This window comes from Opisthocomus hoazin, chromosome 16 (assembly GCF_030867145.1).
Source record: "Opisthocomus hoazin isolate bOpiHoa1 chromosome 16, bOpiHoa1.hap1, whole genome shotgun sequence".
Taxonomy (NCBI): domain Eukaryota; kingdom Metazoa; phylum Chordata; class Aves; order Opisthocomiformes; family Opisthocomidae; genus Opisthocomus; species Opisthocomus hoazin.
In genome coordinates this window covers 15,845,781-15,862,196 of record NC_134429.1, presented here as the reverse complement: position 1 = coordinate 15,862,196, position 16,416 = coordinate 15,845,781, and the positions used below count along the sequence as shown (strand labels likewise).

The 16,416-nt window shown below is 54.1% G+C and overlaps 1 protein-coding gene across 3 annotated transcripts in view; it reads left to right on the top strand.

Annotated features, from left to right (window-relative positions):
* USP48 (ubiquitin specific peptidase 48) overlaps window positions 1-16,368 on the top strand; it is a 30,874-nt gene extending 14,506 nt beyond the window's left edge. For 2 of the 3 annotated variants that reach the window (XM_075437306.1, XM_075437305.1), the window contains exons 12-27: window positions 269-469; window positions 1,815-1,929; window positions 2,074-2,204; window positions 3,590-3,658; window positions 6,680-6,804; window positions 6,967-7,089; window positions 8,924-8,985; window positions 9,495-9,605; window positions 10,233-10,363; window positions 10,590-10,696; window positions 12,716-12,820; window positions 13,218-13,373; window positions 13,590-13,715; window positions 14,464-14,512; window positions 14,730-14,756; window positions 14,868-16,368. In XM_075437306.1, the coding sequence (XP_075293421.1) occupies window positions 269-469; window positions 1,815-1,929; window positions 2,074-2,204; window positions 3,590-3,658; window positions 6,680-6,804; window positions 6,967-7,089; window positions 8,924-8,985; window positions 9,495-9,605; window positions 10,233-10,363; window positions 10,590-10,696; window positions 12,716-12,820; window positions 13,218-13,373; window positions 13,590-13,715; window positions 14,464-14,512; window positions 14,730-14,756; window positions 14,868-14,890 (1,661 nt within the window). In that variant the 3' untranslated portion in view covers window positions 14,891-16,368. The remainder of the gene's footprint in view (window positions 1-268; window positions 470-1,814; window positions 1,930-2,073; window positions 2,205-3,589; window positions 3,659-6,679; window positions 6,805-6,966; window positions 7,090-8,923; window positions 8,986-9,494; window positions 9,606-10,232; window positions 10,364-10,589; window positions 10,697-12,715; window positions 12,821-13,217; window positions 13,374-13,589; window positions 13,716-14,463; window positions 14,513-14,729; window positions 14,757-14,867) is intronic. The other variant, XM_075437307.1, reaches the window with a different exon arrangement.
* Window positions 16,369-16,416: the final 48 nt, after the last annotated feature.

Here is a 16,416-nt window from a genome sequence, read left to right as displayed (position 1 = left end):
GAACTCGAAATGACCGCTCGTTCTCGCAGGTCTTCATTTCACGTCGCTCCTGCCTTCGAAATCTGTGATGTGGGGATGAGAGTTGGGTGAGGGGAGCTGTATCAGATGTTTGAAAACTTGTACCACAGAGATTCAATCAACAGCGATAGCCTGTTGAGTTTTAAAAGTGCTGTTGAATATTGGAATAATTATAAAATGCCATCTGCTGTGTCGCGTGTCAGCTGACACGCACCGGCTTGTCTGTCTCTCTGTGTTTTTTCCCTCCCAGGTTCCCCGTACGACTTCATCTCTCTCGAATGGCTGCAGAAATGGCTGGATGAGTCCACTCCTCCAAAACCGATAGATAACACAGCCTGCCTGTGCTCACACGGCAAGCTCCATCCCGATAAAATACCCATTATGAAGAGGATCTCGGAGTACGTGGCTGACTTCTTCTACAGGAGATACGGAGGAGGGCCCCGGCTAAACGGTGAGGTGTCGGGCGAGCAGATGCCCTCTCCAAGTCACGTTCTCATATGCTGAGTGTGGTTAGAGCCTTGTTCTGGTCCCTGCTCCATTTTGAGCCAGCTTTTTAGCTTCACAACTTCATTTCCGCGCGTAGCCTTTGTGCTGCACTGTTATTTCCGGCTGATTCTTTTAATATTGCTTAATTATGTTAGCGTTCAAACAAATAAAGTTAGTCTGATTGCAGGGTCTGTTTCGTAACTGGGTTCTGCTCTCAGCTGTGCGTGGAGGAATTCCTGAGCAGGCAGTTCCCTTAGGTTAGGAAACATAATGCTTGGGAGGTTTTGTGAAGTTGATTCTAGGAAACAAAAAGACTGGCAAGTGCGACCCCCCAGACTCTTCAGAGCGATTTTCCGTGCTCGCAGCACCTACAGCTCCTGCCTGGGCAGCGTCCGTGGAACGTACGGGGCTGGGCTGCCTCTTGCCAGCAGCCTGCGCTCCGGAGCGGCGCGGATGTGTGCGGGCCGAGAAAATCCTCTGCTGCCTTTCACCCCTCGCCTGTCCCGAGCCGCCTCGTCCGAGGGAAGCACCTACCTGTTAGTTCAGATGCCTGTGTGGCACGCGTCTGTCGTGCGTTGTGATTTTGGGTGTCAGCCCAGCCCCTGCGGTCTTTGGGCATCCCTTAATCAAACCCCAGGCTTAGTTTCTTTTAGAAAGGAGCTCAGTAACTCCCACTGAGACCAAATTAGCTCAGCTCCTGCGAGGAGCTTGTAGGGAAGAAACGCAACCCGCAGAAACTGCTGTGACGCAGGCAGCCTTTGTGAAAAAAATGGGCCGATGTTTATTAGTCAGCTGGAAGATAGCCTGTGGGTTTTTTTCGTTGAGCATGGCTGGGAGGGATGGATCGGATGCGCCGCGCTCTCCCGCTTGCTTCTCTTGCTGCCAGATGACAGTACGTGCCCAGCTGTACGATTTCCAGTCCTGTCGGTCCAGTGTAGCTTTGCAGGAGGTTTTTTTTCTCTGGGTTTAACTAGCGAGGTGCCAAGATACAGGATTTTTCCTTGTGTATGCCTCAGCTGTCCTGCCTTTTGACTGTGTGTTGGTGTGACCTGGCTCGCAGCTGTAGTTGCAAACTGTTGATACCAGAGAGCATTGCACCTCATCTGAAGTGTTTTTACGCTTATTTAAGCTTCAATTGTGGCCTGATCTGGCAGCAGCCCAAGGGAGCTCCTCATTTACATGTGAAATCTCCCATCCAGAGGCGGGATACTTGATACATACCTGTCTGGGTGCATTCAAACCTGCGAGAAGCTCAGCCATGTGTGCAAGAATTTGTGGAATAAATTGTGTTTCTTTCCCCTCCGCCCCAGTCAAAGCACTTTGCAAGGACTGCGTGGTGGAAAGGTGTCGAATCCTGCGGCTGAAAAACCAGTTAAATGAAGACTACAAAACCGTTACGAACTTGCTGAAGCTGACAGTCAAGGGGTATGTAAGTTCCAACACTTTCAAACGCTGTCAGAGATGTTTTTAGAAGTGGTTAAATAGCTTCTTCCGAAAGATTTTACTGTTTGGGCTCTGAAGGAGAACGGAGTTGTGATTCGTGTTGCCAATGCTGTTCTCTCTCCGCAGGAACGACGGGTTTTGGGTTGGAAAAGCGTCCTTGCGGAGCTGGCGTCAGTTGGCTCTGGAGCAATTAAATGAGCAAGACGAAGACGCGGAGCACAGTAATGGCAAAATGAATGGAAATGCACAAAACAAAGGTAGTTCTGCCGCTGCAGAGCCCCGCCAGCTCTGACTGATACCGCCTGACAAAAGACACGTCAGGTGTTCCTCTAGCTGTTTAGCTTCTCTTGGATGAGTAGGGAGGAAAGGAGAATAAATCAAATGAAAAACTCCTTCATTTCAGGAGCTTTTCATTTTATGAGCTTCAAAACTGCTGGGTGATCTTGGTACCTGGAGAAGAAGAGGAGGAAATAAGTAGTTTTACAAAGCTGTGTGAAATTACCGCCCCAGACGCACGATCTGTTCATCCACTTTTATCTGAATGAGAGAGCAGAAGGGAGGAGGAAACATGAAAATTACCTTGGGGAAGGGATGAAGTCGCTTACTGCGAAGGTCTGTGGGTGAAGCAGCACAGCTGGTAAAGCGGCACTGGGAAAGCACAGCCTAGAGAAAAAAAATCATGAATTGAACTCTGCCATGCCCAGGTCATGAGTCTGTGAGAATAGCTGGGGGTTTTGTTTGCCTTCTGCTTTTTAAACCTGTGGAAACTGGATGTTTTGTTGAGCTTTTTGTTTGGAAACTGAGGGCAAGAAGGTTGTTTGAATGAAAGAGGAGGTGACGGGCTAATGGCATTGATCTTGGGCTGGAAGGCTCCCGGAGCTCGGCAGCCCTCCTGGTGGGATCTGTAAGCCGGCGCTGCTGTGGGGCCATCTCCAGGAAAGGGCACTTCTCCGCTGAGTTACCGCTCCTCCTTCCTTGGTGGAGACCTCGGTTCCACAACAGGTTGCGACTCCCAGTGGTACCTCTGAATGGCTTGCAAGCCAACTTGCTCGTTAGACGGGTCGTTAGAGACGAACACAGGATTGCATTTGTGATACTCCCGACTCGGCGGGCAGCGCTTCCGTCTGTGGAGCCACCGTTCTGAACTGTAACTTGTACGTTAACGTGGGGCCGGTCGGACCCCTGGCAGGCTCCCCGCGAGGCTGTCGGGCAGCGTCTGCTTTCCATCCGCATCCTCAAGGCAAAGAGCGGACGGATATTTTGCCGGGAAGGTTTCTGCTCCCTGCGCCCTCACCTAGGCTTGTGTTTAGGCTGAACTCAGATCTTTGGGAGCGGGGAACCCCTGTGGTGGTTAAGCCTTAACAAATGCGTCCTTTGTAACCTGACAAAGGACCGGCTTGTGCTCTGCGCACATCAGAGCACTCCTACGTGGCCTGTGGGCTGTAATCCCGCCTGCCCAGAGGCCAAGACGTTTGAGAATAACAAATCCGCTTCCAAAGTCTCCCTCGGGTTAAGGGTTTTGCTGCTATTTGAAATGCAACCCTGCTTCTTTCCCCCAAAAGATTTTTCTTTTCCTTTGGAGAGAAACTCTGTGCAATCTTCTTGTGGTTTTTTGTTTTGTTGTTTTTTTTTTTTCAATCAGATGAATCAAATGAAAAGAGAGAGGAGGAAGTGGAGTTAAATTTTAATGAAGACATCGTTTGCCCACACGGTAAGCCTCAGCGGGGGATGAAGCTGAATGTGTCTGTTGTTGCCCACTGCTCAAGACATTAACCTTGTAGCCTTTGCTCCGTCTGAGGCCGGCATGAATAGTGACGGAGGAAATGCGCGTAATCCTCATCGGCCTGGTGCTTCTTGACTCTCAAAGCTCCAGCTTTCATTTGCGAGCGCTGTCGTGCTGCAGCCCGAGTTTTGCAAGGCGGTGAAGGGGCTGTAAGCGCAGAGACGCTGGGCTGCGGAAGCGAGCATCTCTTCCTCTCGCTACCGAAGCGACGGGATGGAGCGAGGGCAGCACCGAGGATCTGCGGCCACTTGGAAGCTCGCAGAGCGTTAGGAGATAAACAAGTGGTGTGAATCGGTCAAGGTGGGAGCTGAGAGTATCCGTTGATTATCTCGGTTTACATAAAAACCGGAGCGCTTGCCTAACAACTGTAGAAACATGGGCTTATCTGCGATGGCTAAGGAGATCGATTTACCAACCTGCTGTGCTGTGGTGTCTATTTACAGAAGGTTTTGACCCGATGTTGGTTGTTTTGCTAAGCGACAGTTCATTAGCTACATCCTTGGCTACCCTGTTGTTTAGATCTCACTTGTAGGTCGCTCCCAGACAGAACTCTGTTCTAGTAAGCTCTGGTTTGGAGGCATGGATTTCCCTGCCAGGGATGCTCAGTCTTGTTCCTAGCAAGAAAGAAACATGCCAGAAATTAGCAGCACACCTTCTGTCATCGAGGCTAATCAAGGATGTAGAGTAATGGCTTGATAAAGCCTCATTTGAAAGCAGAGTGTTTAAGCACTTTGTCACGGCATTAGCTGTTTTTCAGAGCCTTTAACGCCGTATTTCCCATTGCCTCGAGGCTGCTGCTGTTGAATAAACGCATGCAGCCTGGTGCTGAAACATTTAATGTAGCCAGACATGATAAAAGTAGGCCGAGAGGCCTTTGAAAATATTCAGCTGGTAAATCGCTAGTTGATCTGTGACTTTGGGTCATTTCAGAATAAATAATATTAACTATGGGGGCACTGGCAGGTCAGATTTCATCGTCTTGAGCTAACCTCCGATTACTCACGGAAAACACCCTTTCCACCTTTAAAATTTCCCTCTGGAGTGTTATCAGCACATCTGCAGTCTCGGTCCTACAGCCTTAACTTTGCCGTGGCGGGAGCCTCTGCCTGCATGGCAGGCTCTGGAAAAGCCAGCGCCGAACTGCTGAGGTCTGGCTGGCCTCCAGAAACGCCATCCGGGTGTTCCCTTAAGAAGTCCCTTTGCATCTTTGCTGCAATTTCTTGCTCTCCAGTAGCTGCCCAACCCCAGCGAATAATTTTTTCCAGATACCAAGTGAAGACTCCTGTGATGTCCGTGCCCAAAACGCATCCCTGGTCGGTGGGAGGGGGAAGCAGGATCAGCAGCGGTTAGGATCATCATCTTCCAGATGGCAAAGCACTTGTTCCCCGCACACCCAGATCTGATTTTTTCCACCTCTTTCTCTCAACAGCATATTAATCTGTTTTCATTAATCACACGGTGTCAAGGCACTTATTTGTACAAGCTCCATGGGGTTTTTTCCCCCCCCCCCATCGTTGCTGGCTCTGGAAAGCAGCCTGGTCCTGCCTCCTCATATGGTAAAGCTGGTCCGCTTGACCGTGTGTGACGAAGAGCAAGTGGCCAAGTGCCGCATCGAGGCGGTCCAGCCCGACCTTTGTTTGTGAGAGGAAAAGCAGGAGGGGAGCGTTGCTATTTTTTTCCCTTCGGGGGCTGGCAGAAATCCAGGCTTGGCTGGAGCTGACGGGTCCGTGGGGCTGAGGAGCTGCTTGCAATGTTAAAGAGCTGCCGGAGGGTGGGGAGGAAGGAGCCTTTTCTCCCCGTCTTCTTTCTGTAGCTCTTCAGGCGGTAGGAATACAGAGAATAAGGTGTCGTGCCCTTTGCTGGACACGCCGCGGCTTCGCCGTTGCTGTTTCGCTTGTCTCTTGCTGGTGAAACCCACGTCGAGGCGTGGATATTCCCATGCTGCTTCCAAATCCGGTTTGCATCTCGGTGTTGCAACGACCGTTCCTCTTGTTTCTCGCCGCGGCCGCCTGTAACACAGCCGTGCCTTGGCTTCCCAGCCGCTGCCTGGGATGGAGACGCGGTTGTGTCTGCCCCTTGGCGACCATGCGGCCTGCGAGCGGGCGGCTGGTCGGATCCCCGAGCCCCCGCCTGCTCCGGTTTGCCCGAGCCTGGTTTGTCTGCCGAAGCGCGCGGCGTCGTGCGTGCGCGTGGTGTCCGAATGCGTGAGCGTGACCTTTCAGATACTCCTGTCGCTAAAACTACAGACACAAAGGCCTCCTGTGAAACCGTTCATGGGGTATATTTGAGCTGCTTGAACATCAGGATAGGAAATCCAGCAGGCGAGTTGTCTGGGGGTAGCTGGTAAACCTTACTTCATGTCTTCACACCCCAGTTACTCCCTAGAGCAGATCTAGGGTGCAAAATCTGTCCTTTGCAGATTTTGAGGTGCTTGGAGAGGGTGCAGGGGGCCGTCTGAGATCTTACAGCGGGAGTTTTTGTTGGTCGAAGGGTTCAGAAAGCACCTGGCTCCCATTTCGTGGGGCACGGGGTTAATCTGCAGCGTGGTAAACGGAGTCGCCGTAAAAGCGTAGCCATGGGTAGCTGAGATCGGAAAACCGTAGCCCTGTGCCCCCGCTGGCTTGTCCTTGCTTTTCCGAGCGTCTCTTCACCGCCGCTTGTGTTTGATCAGCTGCTTGGGTCCGTGAGCTTTGAAATCTAAAGGACATTTGTATGAATTAAAAGTCATATTTTTATTTTCCTGTCGAAACAAGGAAACGATAAAGAAGTTGAAGGTGACTTTGTGTGTTGGTTGCGCTCTTTTTTTTTTTTGCTGACACGGTGTTGGCTGAGAAGCGCGTGAATATCTTCCCCCACGTTTACGCTCTGTAATCTCTTACATCTGGTTCGGGCTGCACAGCATCGCTGAGCGCCTCACGAGCAAAGCCCTCCTGTTGGCTCTCTCTGCAGGTGACCTGTGCATCTCTGAGAACGAGCGGAGGGTGGTTTCGAAGGAAGCCTGGGAGAAACTCAAGCAATATTTTCCAAAGGCCCCTGAATTCCCAAACAACAAAGAGTGCTGTTCCCAGTGCAAGGTATTTGAATGCCAGAGAGTGCTACCCTTTCGTTGACTGTAAATGCGTGCTTATACTTCTGGTTTTCTTTTTAACACGACCCAACGCGGTGGAGGAGAGTAATGCCTCCTTTTACTGGGAGCTAGGAACTGAAGCTGTGGTGTCATTAACTGTTTTATGCAGATTTTGGAGCGCGAAGGGGAGGAAAACGAAGCTCTGCATAAGATGATGGCCAGCGAGCAGAAAACTTCTCTCCAGAACCTGTTTCACGATAAATGCAGACCTTGCCTGGGCAGCTGGCCTCAGGTACGGGAAGGAGGGTGACCGGGGGGAGCGTGGCGGGGCCTGGGGGAGGTTTTTGGTAGCTGCTACCCCTCTCGCTATGAAATTTTATTTCACCTATGAGAGAGACTGCCCAATCCTCGTTCGCTCGGTCCGAGGGAGACCGTGCCTGCGCTGGGAAGCCGGTGCCGGCGGAGCTTACACGTGTGTTTTGCCGAGGTGTGATTTCCCCCGATGAGCTGTGCTGGCACAACGCCCTGCTACAGATACACGAGAACGGCTCGTGCCAGCGTCGCTGTCGCTGGCCCGGAGTCAGCTAGATAAGCAGCGACAATATTGCTGCTGTGGTTACAGCCGCCCCTAGAAGGACCGCAGCGGTGCGGCCGTGCCGGTGGGGGCAGCTCCCCGCCGCCCTCCATCTGCCTTGCCGTGCAGGCCAGGCTTTTGCTGCTGGTCAGACAAAATTCACGTGTGCTCCGGCATCCTCCTGCATCCCGAGAGCTCGGGGGGAGCTTCCCTAAACGCTGAAGCCCTGCAAATAGGAGCAATGGTCGTGGAAAACCTCTCGTACCAGCTTCTCCCCAGTACGAGCGTGCAGCTCGCCAGGACTTCCCTGGGACTTCGAGGCAGCTCGGAAGAAATGGCCCAAGCCGTTGGCTCCACGCCTTGGCTCCCGGGCGTCTCGCGGCGCTGATTAATGATGGAGACTTAGATCCTGCCAAGCTGCTTTGGCAGGTGCCTGCCTCGGTCGCTCGGGCAGCCTGCCGTGCTCGGGTGCCTTCTCCAGCCCCGAATACGTGTTGAGGTCAGCGCGGATCCACGGCTCGGAACCGGGGAGCCCCAAAAGGGTTTCGATGCCAAACGCTCTGTGCTGAGCTGGAGAGCTGCCAGGTCCTACCGGCAGTGTTTAAGGGTAGTGTCTGGCTGGCTCTGCTTTTGTAGCTGGGGTAGGTGATGGAAAGCTGGAGCCCATCGCCATGGGGCAGCTCGGAATATGAGGGTCTCTCCGGGCAGCGAGGCTACGTCCTCCGCTCGCTTTGAATTTCCCAAGGGAGCCTGATAAAAAAGAGCTGGGGATATCTTCCCTCAAGCTTTCTGCATTTTCCTTACCCAAAACAGTTGAGGTTTGGGGTGGAAAATAAGAGGAGCGCTTTAATCTAGAGGAGACGAAGGGAGATTGAAAAAAATATATATATATTCCTTAGGTGTGCTGAATTTTCTTGCAGAAAGGTGGAATGAGCCCTTAAATCCGCATTAGGGAAGGCGGTGAGGATGGGTGAGCGCGGAAATCAGTTTGTCACCCAGCTCTTAGGATCTCGGTGGTTTCTCATCCAGGAGCAGATTATCTCACGGCAAATTATTCAGGGCAGGAACGCAACGGTTTATCCTAAAACCGCTGCCTTGTGAGGGTGCACGGCCGTGGTCTCAAATCCCTGCTGCTGCCGCAAGGAGAAACTTCTGGATTGTGCTTGGTGAAGCAGATGAGGCAGGGTGGGGTGGTCTCGCCCGGAGAGAGGCGTCTGCCTTAGACCCCGAGTACCCGGCGAGGGGAAACACGGTGCTGCGGAGTCTCAGCTGCTCCGGGGAGAATGACGGTTTCCTGCTGCGAATGGAGGGTAATTGGATCTAAAGCTAAATTACCTTTCTAATAAACACGAGATTAGGAACGCAAGTGCTTAGCGCTTGATCCCAAAGTATTTTACGTGGCTTTCCCGGTGCGCTTGGGTGGAGTTGTCATGGTAAAAGCACTGAGGTCTCGAAGAGAATGAGCGCGGCAGAAAGAGCTGAACAGTCATCCCTTCTCTGTTGTCGGATAATTAAAAAAGATCTTTTTTCTTTTTTCTCTTTTCACCTCCAGGAGACAGATGAGCTGTATATTGTTTCGCAGTTCTTTGTAGAAGAATGGAGGAAATTTGTCAGGTAACTTGGCCTGAGGTTTCTGGTGCTTTTTAAACCTTTTTGGGGGAGCTGCAGACACCAATTCTGCTTTCGGGTCCCGGTGCGGTGCGTAGTTCGCCTGTGTGGAAACAAGGAAGCTGATTTTTGCAGGGCTGGTATCGGTTGTAATACGTTGTAAGAAACCAAATTTCCTTGTTTACCGTGTCTTAACCAGATGGTTGGATTAGATAGTAACCCGATTAGCGTTTTCATCTGTCTGGAGCTGTGTCCTAGGCAAAGGTCAGCGCTCAGCCCTGTGTCCAGGGGCTGCTGGTGGTAGGAGGGGGAAATCTCGGCTAGGTAGGAGAGCAATTCTGCGGCGTGCGGGAACGCAGATCTGATTTCCTCGTCAGTGTTAGGTTAATATTCCCTCTTGGAATGCCTTCTGTAAATACACACCTGCGATTTCTTCTTGGCTGCCTGCAGAGTGGTGGTTTTTTTGTGAAATAACCTGACCGAGCCTTGCAAGCCGCTTTGCTTTGCCCGCACAGGAGGCCGACGCGATGCAGCCCCGTGTCCTCGGTCGGAAACAGCGCTCTGCTCTGCCCCCACGGCGGCCTCATGTTCACCTACGCTTCCATGACCAAAGAAGACTCCAAACTGTGAGTTTCTTCTCTTCACGCGTCTGCCTTTGCCAGGTGCCTTCATCTCCCGCAAGCCTCGGGGAACATTCCTGGAGGCTTGCTGGGCCGCAGCAACACGAGGAGCAAATGGCTTTCCCTTGGACAAAATTAATTCTGAGGCTCACCTGAGCCTTCATACAAGGCGAGACCTACATTGTCAAAGGATGCTGGGTTAGGAGAAAAGAGAGCTTACTTCAGCTTGGCTAGTTCCTGACAATAAACTACCCTGGGTTTGAGCGGGGCATGGAAACATCCAGCTCGCTTAGGGTTTGCTTTCCGTGAGACTTGCCCCCGGAGCGCTGGGCTGCAGTTCATGCTCCGCAGCGTTGCTTCTGCAGTGATGCAGAACTAAAAGCAGCAGATCTTCCACTCCTCTCCTCCTCCGTCCTCCCTCCAGCACGCCTGGAGCAGAACAGCGTCACTAATAACACGCTGCTCTTAACCCTGTTATCTTGGGCGTACGGGCCCTCCCCTCTAGCTGGAGTTAGGAATTGATTTTTGCAGCTTTTCTTTCATTAACAGACAAAAAAGAAAAGGGCAGGCTGTTCAGGAGCTCAAGGCTTGGCTTTTCCACGTCATAAAGCATGTTCTTGTTCCTTTGCACAGTATAGCTCTAATATGGCCCAGCGAGTGGGAGAGGATTCAAAAACTCTTTGTCGTGGATCACGTCATCAAAATCACCCGAACGCAAGCTGCCGGGGCGGACCCCGAGGGCGCGCTTTACACCTCTGAGCCCCGTGAGTGAACCTTTTGCTGCTCTCTGTGCTCTGCTCGGTTGCTACTTGGTGCCAGCTCCCCGAGAGATGGCTCTTTTTCGGCTAAAGGCTTGGATCTGAGGGGGTCCCAAGCTTGACAGGAGCCCCTGCTAGCGTGATCCGCTCCGGGTTAGCGGTGAGAGGGGTTGGGCAGGGGTCTCCAGGGAGCGGAAGCAAGTAAATGCATTTTTCCTTTGTGCCTCCGCAGAACTCTGTCCGGAGTGCAGAGAAGGGCTGTTATGCCAACAGCAGCGGGACCTGCGTGAGTACACCCAGGCAACCATCTACATCCATAAAGTGGTGGATAATAAAAAGGTACGGGCTCTCTCTCTCCCTCTTCGCTCATTCTGGCTCCGTTTCGTGTAACGGAAACGGCACCGAGTACCCAAATAACGACTGGAACACGGCGGCGAGAGGGCTGGCGCAGCCTGCTGCGTCCCCGCGGGGCTGGGACCTGCTGCTGGGGGACGCTGGGTGACCGGTGCTGGCGGGCAGGGCTGCTCTCTGCGGGTGAAAAGCACCCGGCTCTGCGACTCGTGGATGCTGTTGCTTTGGCAAAAATAGTAAATGGGAGAACTCTGGAGCTGCGCTGAAAATTTTGCTCTCCTCAAGGCTTCCTTTTGCCAAACGGAATCCTTTGCGTTATCGGGTAGCTTCGCGGGTGTTCACTTTGATTGTTTTAGGCGATGTCGTAACCACTTCTGTCCTCATAATCGTGTTAGCAGGCTCTACCTGTTCTCCTTCCTCGCCAATATTTGTCATTTCCTTCCTTGGTTGCTCAAGTGATGTTTATTCCTGAGTAGGAATAAGCCCTGAACGTCCATGCTGATGAAACAGCAGTGAGTGTAGAGATGGTTTTCAGGATCCCCTGCGAAGCTGTCAGTTGTGCCTCTGCTTTGCTGGTGTCTGAAGGGATCAGGGTCAGGTCTCGAACTGGCTGTACAGGTACCCGAGAGCTGGTTGAAGCCAGTCCTCCTCCTTGTTTTGCACTTTGAGGGGGAAACCAAAGCTCCTGGGCGAGCTCGGAGAAAGACGTTCCCCGCACCTTTGCGGCGTGGCGGGGTTTTTTTGCCTCTCATCGATTTCCACCTCCCTGCCAACCGAAGGGAGGAGCTGGAGCCCGGAGAACCGCGGGGCGCCGGAGGCTGGGGGGGTTTCTCCCTCGGTGGTGAGACGCAGAGCGCGCAGCCCGCTCGTGAGCCACCAGCTGCGGGTGTTCAGCCCGTCTGGAGGCTGAACCCCGAGGCTGTGGTGCGGGGGAGGGTTGGATTTTTTCCCTGGTGCTGGACAGGACTCTGCTCGCACATGGGGCTGGCAAAACCCAGGCAGCTGTTCTTCACCGAGCAGCTGGAGTTGGAGAGAAGGGGTGAGAGCTTGCCTGTGAGATCCCTCGTTAGCAGGGCAGCCTCGGCGAGACGCGGAGCAGCAGTAATGCCCGCTGGCAGCGCTGCCGGCGAGGACTGCGGCGCTCGAAGTCGCTGCTTCCTTCCCTGCTGGCTTGGATTTGCAAAACTGGGGAGCGTTTCCCATCCCCTCGTCCCGGCTCTGCGGCCCCCCGGTACCTCCCCTGGCTGACGCTGCGGCGGGGAAGCGGCAGCCGTGTAAAATCAGCGCAGGGCGGCACTGCTGGAATCCGGAGGGCTCTGAGGAGGCTGCGGTTGGTGCTGGATGTTTGGGGGTTGTGATTGCGTCGTTAATTGGAAATATGTTGATGGAGAAGCGAGCTCTTGGGCATCCAGGATGGGAGAGCGTGCCAGTCTCCTGGGCTCCTGCAAACCCCAGCTCCAGCCGAAGCGTGGCCGTGGATTCACGGCCGGCAGATCCCACGCCTCCTGCAGTGACTTACGCAGAGCTGAGCATCCCTTCCATTTATACGTTGGTGTAAATTTTTCAGATTTCATTTACTTACAACCTCCAGACCCATAAATAATGGTGCCGAGTGCCTCGGTCGGTCTGCTGCAGGGATGGATAAGTGTCTTAATTCGCAGATAATGCTCCGTTCTCCGCGTTAGGGCTTTCGTAATACACTTAAACGAACACAGACGCAGGCAGCTAATGGGAAAGAAATCAGTCCAGGCCCCTGGAGACTTTCCCTGGAGAGGAGGGCAGGTCCGGAGCCGCAGGAAGCACCTGCAGCTCGGTGGAGAGCCTGGTTCTCCGGAGCCGAGTCCCTCGATGCAGCTGGGGAGGAGCGGAGCAGGCCTTTGCGGAGCGCCTGGAGCGGATCCCCGCGTCGCTCCCGCTCCGCCTCGGTGCGAGCTGCGCGCCGGGAGGCCACGGTCTGGGTCTTGGTGCCGCGGGGTTGGTTACGGAGAATGATTTTTGTGACTTCAGGTAATGAAGGACGCTGCTCCTGAGCTGAACGTGAGCAGCTCCGAAGCTGAAGAGGAAAGGGAGGAAAACAAGCCAGAGGGGGAGCAAGACCCAGATTTTAACCAGGTAGAGATCAAAACCCCCACCAGGTTCCTTGGTTTTTTGCGTCGTCCCTGTGAGTCAGCGCGACGGGACAGCCCTCCTCCTCCGCTCGCCGCGGGCCGGCGAAACCAGCGGCGTCCTAAATCCCCGCGTTGGCGGCCGTACCCCCGCCATCGCTGTGGTTTCGGAGAGGTCGGATGCCGGCGGTGACCGGTGCGCGTGGCCCCGCGCTGGCGTTCAACGGCAGGCACCGCGGTCCCGAGGCAAGCCCTTCGCTCCGCTCCAGCCTCGCTTTCGAAGGGGCTTTGCGGCGCGTCGTGCCTCCCCTCGCGCGACCGAAACGCCAGCTGGGGCCAGGAGGGGTTGTTCCCCCGCTCCCAGCCTTCAGCTCCTGATTTTGTTCTTTGCCTCTCGTTTCTAGGCCGACGGCGGCGTGAAACGCCAGAAGATCTCGCACCAGAGCTACGTCGCTTACCAAAAGCAAGGCATCAGGCGGAGCACCCGGCACCGGAAAGTCCGAGGGGAGAAAGCGCTGCTCGTTTCCGCTAACCAGACGCTGAAAGAGCTGAAAATACAGGTAAGGTGGTTTTTCCTCCGAGGAGCGAGTCGTCTCGAGCGAGAGGACGTGAAACAAGGAGCCGGCGGCGGGGAGGGGACGGAGGGAGAGCGGGACAGCCCCGCGCGGCGTCGGAAGGCCGGGCGTGGCTCTGCGGGACGCGGCGTTTTCGCGTGGCGCGGCGGTACGGTGTTTCCCCTGCGCACAAAGTCAGCGTGTCTCATTGTGTTGGCCCAGATCATGCATGCATTTTCAGTTGCTCCCTTCGACCAGAACTTGTCCATCGACGGGAAGATGCTGAGCGACGACACCGCCACGCTTGGCAGCCTGGGAGTCATCCCCGAGTCCGTCATTTTGTTGAAGGTAACGCGAGGCTGGGGCTGCGAAGGCGAACGCGGCAGCGGCCTGACCCGATTTTCATACAAGCAAAGGGAAAGCGCGGCGCGGCGCGGGGGAAAACCGCCGTGCGCTACACATGCCCGCCTGCCACTGCTCGGCAACCTGACGAGTTCCTCCTGGAGCTGCTGCTTGGAGGGGGAAAACCCTCTTTATTTCACTTTTTTTTTTTAATTTTTTTTATTTTTTAAATTTTTTATATTTTTTATTTTTATATTTTTTATTTTTTATATTTTATTTTTTTATATTTTTATTTATTTTTATTTTTATATTTTTAATATTTTTATTTTTATATTTTTATTTTTGTCTTTTTAATTTTTATATTTTTTACATATTTTTGTTTTTATATTTATATTTTTATATTTTTATTTTTATATTGTTATATATTTTTATTTTTATTTTTTCTTTTTCTTTTTATATTTTTAATATATTTTACTCTTTGTTTTTTAATTTTTTTATATTTTATTATTTTATTTTTTTGTATCTTTTAAAATTTATTTTAAAGAGTGTTTATTAGCTGGCCTCTGCTGCTGAGCTGTGCGCGGACCGGCCCAAAAGACAGCGCAGTGAGGGAGCGAGTCCTCCCCGCTTGCTCCCCGGCAGTGTTTGGGCGAGGGGCCCGGTCCCCGCTCCCCTCGAGCCGCGCCGCTCGCGCTGCGAGCTTCCCGACGAGGCCGCTTCCTCGTTAATCCCCTGCTCGCTTTGGTTTTCCCAGGCTGACGAACCAATTGCTGATTACGCGGCGATGGACGACGTTATGCAGGGTGAGGCGGGGGGGGACGCACACCGGGAAGGCTTCGGGGTTTGGGGGGGGGCTGGCGGCCAGGGCTTGGGTCGGATTTGGGGTGTGAAGGTGGAAAATGGGGACGTCGGTGGGTCCCTGCGGCTGCCGGCGGGAGGGTGGGCGCTCCGCCGCCACGCGGGCGTAAGATCCTTCTGGAAACGACTTCTAACGCCGCGCCTTTCTCTTTCCGGCCCCAGTCTGTATGCCCGAAGAGGGCTTTAAAGGTGAGTCTGGGGGTTCCCCCCCACCCCACCCCGCTTTTCCCCGTAAGCCCGCGCTGGCGTCCCCTCCGTCCTGGAAGCGGCGTCACCTCGCACTGGTGCTTTCCTCCCCAGGGACTGGTTTGCTTGGACACTGATGGTTCTGCCAGCGTTGGCGAAGGAGGGAGCGACCCGGAGGGAAGAGGATTTGGCCATGGTAGGGCATTAAAAGAAAAAAAAAAAAAAGATAAGGTGGACGCGGGACTGAACTCTTTGACTCTTCCGGAAGCAGAAACCCATCGCGAAAGGCCTGCCCCCCCCCCAGCGAACGGAAGATGCCTTACGCCGAAGCAGATTGCACTGAGGGACGGCCTGCCTGCGCCCGCCTTCCCCGCGCGGGGTTTCGGGAAGCGACGGGAAGGCCGGGGAGCCGCGCGGCGGCGGGAGCGCGGGCGGCGGCGGCGGCGTTCTCCCGGCGATCCGCGGCGAGCCGTTCTCCCGCCGCTCCTTGGGCGTAACCTGCTTACCGACCACCCCGGCTCCCGTCCGCCATCTTTCACCGCATGGAAGTGAAGACGTCGTTGCTCGTGAGGAATGTCTAGCTCTTTCAGATAAAAAAAAAAAAATCACCAAAAAAATTATAAAAAAAAAAATAATAATCATCTATTTAACCCCACACGGCAGCGGGGGGCTGCTCCCCCCCGCCTCCCGCGGCCCAGCGTTGGCTGAGCTTTCACTAACCGCTCGCTCTGCCTGAACTGGCTTTTTTTTTTTTAGAAACGGGGTATTTTAACAACTTTTGATAACGGCGTTTTCCTCCAGTCCGCGACTGCCGCCCGCGCCGTTGCCCCGTGCCGGGGGGGGAACTGGCGACGGCGCAGAGGGCGGCGCGCTTCCTGGGGGCAGGGCTGGGTTTTCTCCCTCCGTTCTCCTCGTTTTCCAGGAACGCACTCGGCATTTTAGGGTTGCTGCTTCTTTCCCCCCGCGTCTGTAGCTCCCGCGCACCGTGGCCGGGCTTCAACATCGGCGCCGTCGAGGCGTCGCCGCACACGTTCGACGTTCCCTCTTCCTTTGCCGCCTTTTCGGCGGCGAAACGCGAGGCGGAGAGTTGGATTTTGTTCAAAGCTGGATTTTTCTAAAGGCTGGCCGGAGTTGGGGGGTGGGAGGGGGGCGGGGTGGGGGGCACCCATCCCACCCCATCCCATCGCACCCCATCCCGCCAGCCCCCCAACCCCGCCTTTTAAATGTTCTTTTTTTCTTCAATCCGAAGACTCACGGCTGCCCTTCGGCCGAGCACGGGGCGGGGGTCCCCTCTTTTGGGGGGGGCTCGGAGGCCCCGCGTCTTCCCCAGGGCGACGGCGTTGGCCCCAAAGCCCCTCCCTCCCCCAGCCGCGGGCGGGAGCATCACCGCTCCCCGGACTGGAGCCCTCGCTCCTCCCTGGGAATCCCGTTGAGTTTTTCAAATTTGCTGTTCAATTTTTTTGTTGTTTTAATGTTCCAAAAAATCTCTTCCTCGAGCTGACGCCGTTGGCAAAACCCAAGTCCCTCGGTGGGGGGCGTGGGTGCGAGGGGGGGCCCCGTTACCGTTCTGTCTGTTAATTGCGAGCGTTATCGGAATTAAAATTGTTCTTGGAGCCCTGGAAGCCTCGTGACAGCGCCTGTCACCCACCCTGGCCCCTCGTCA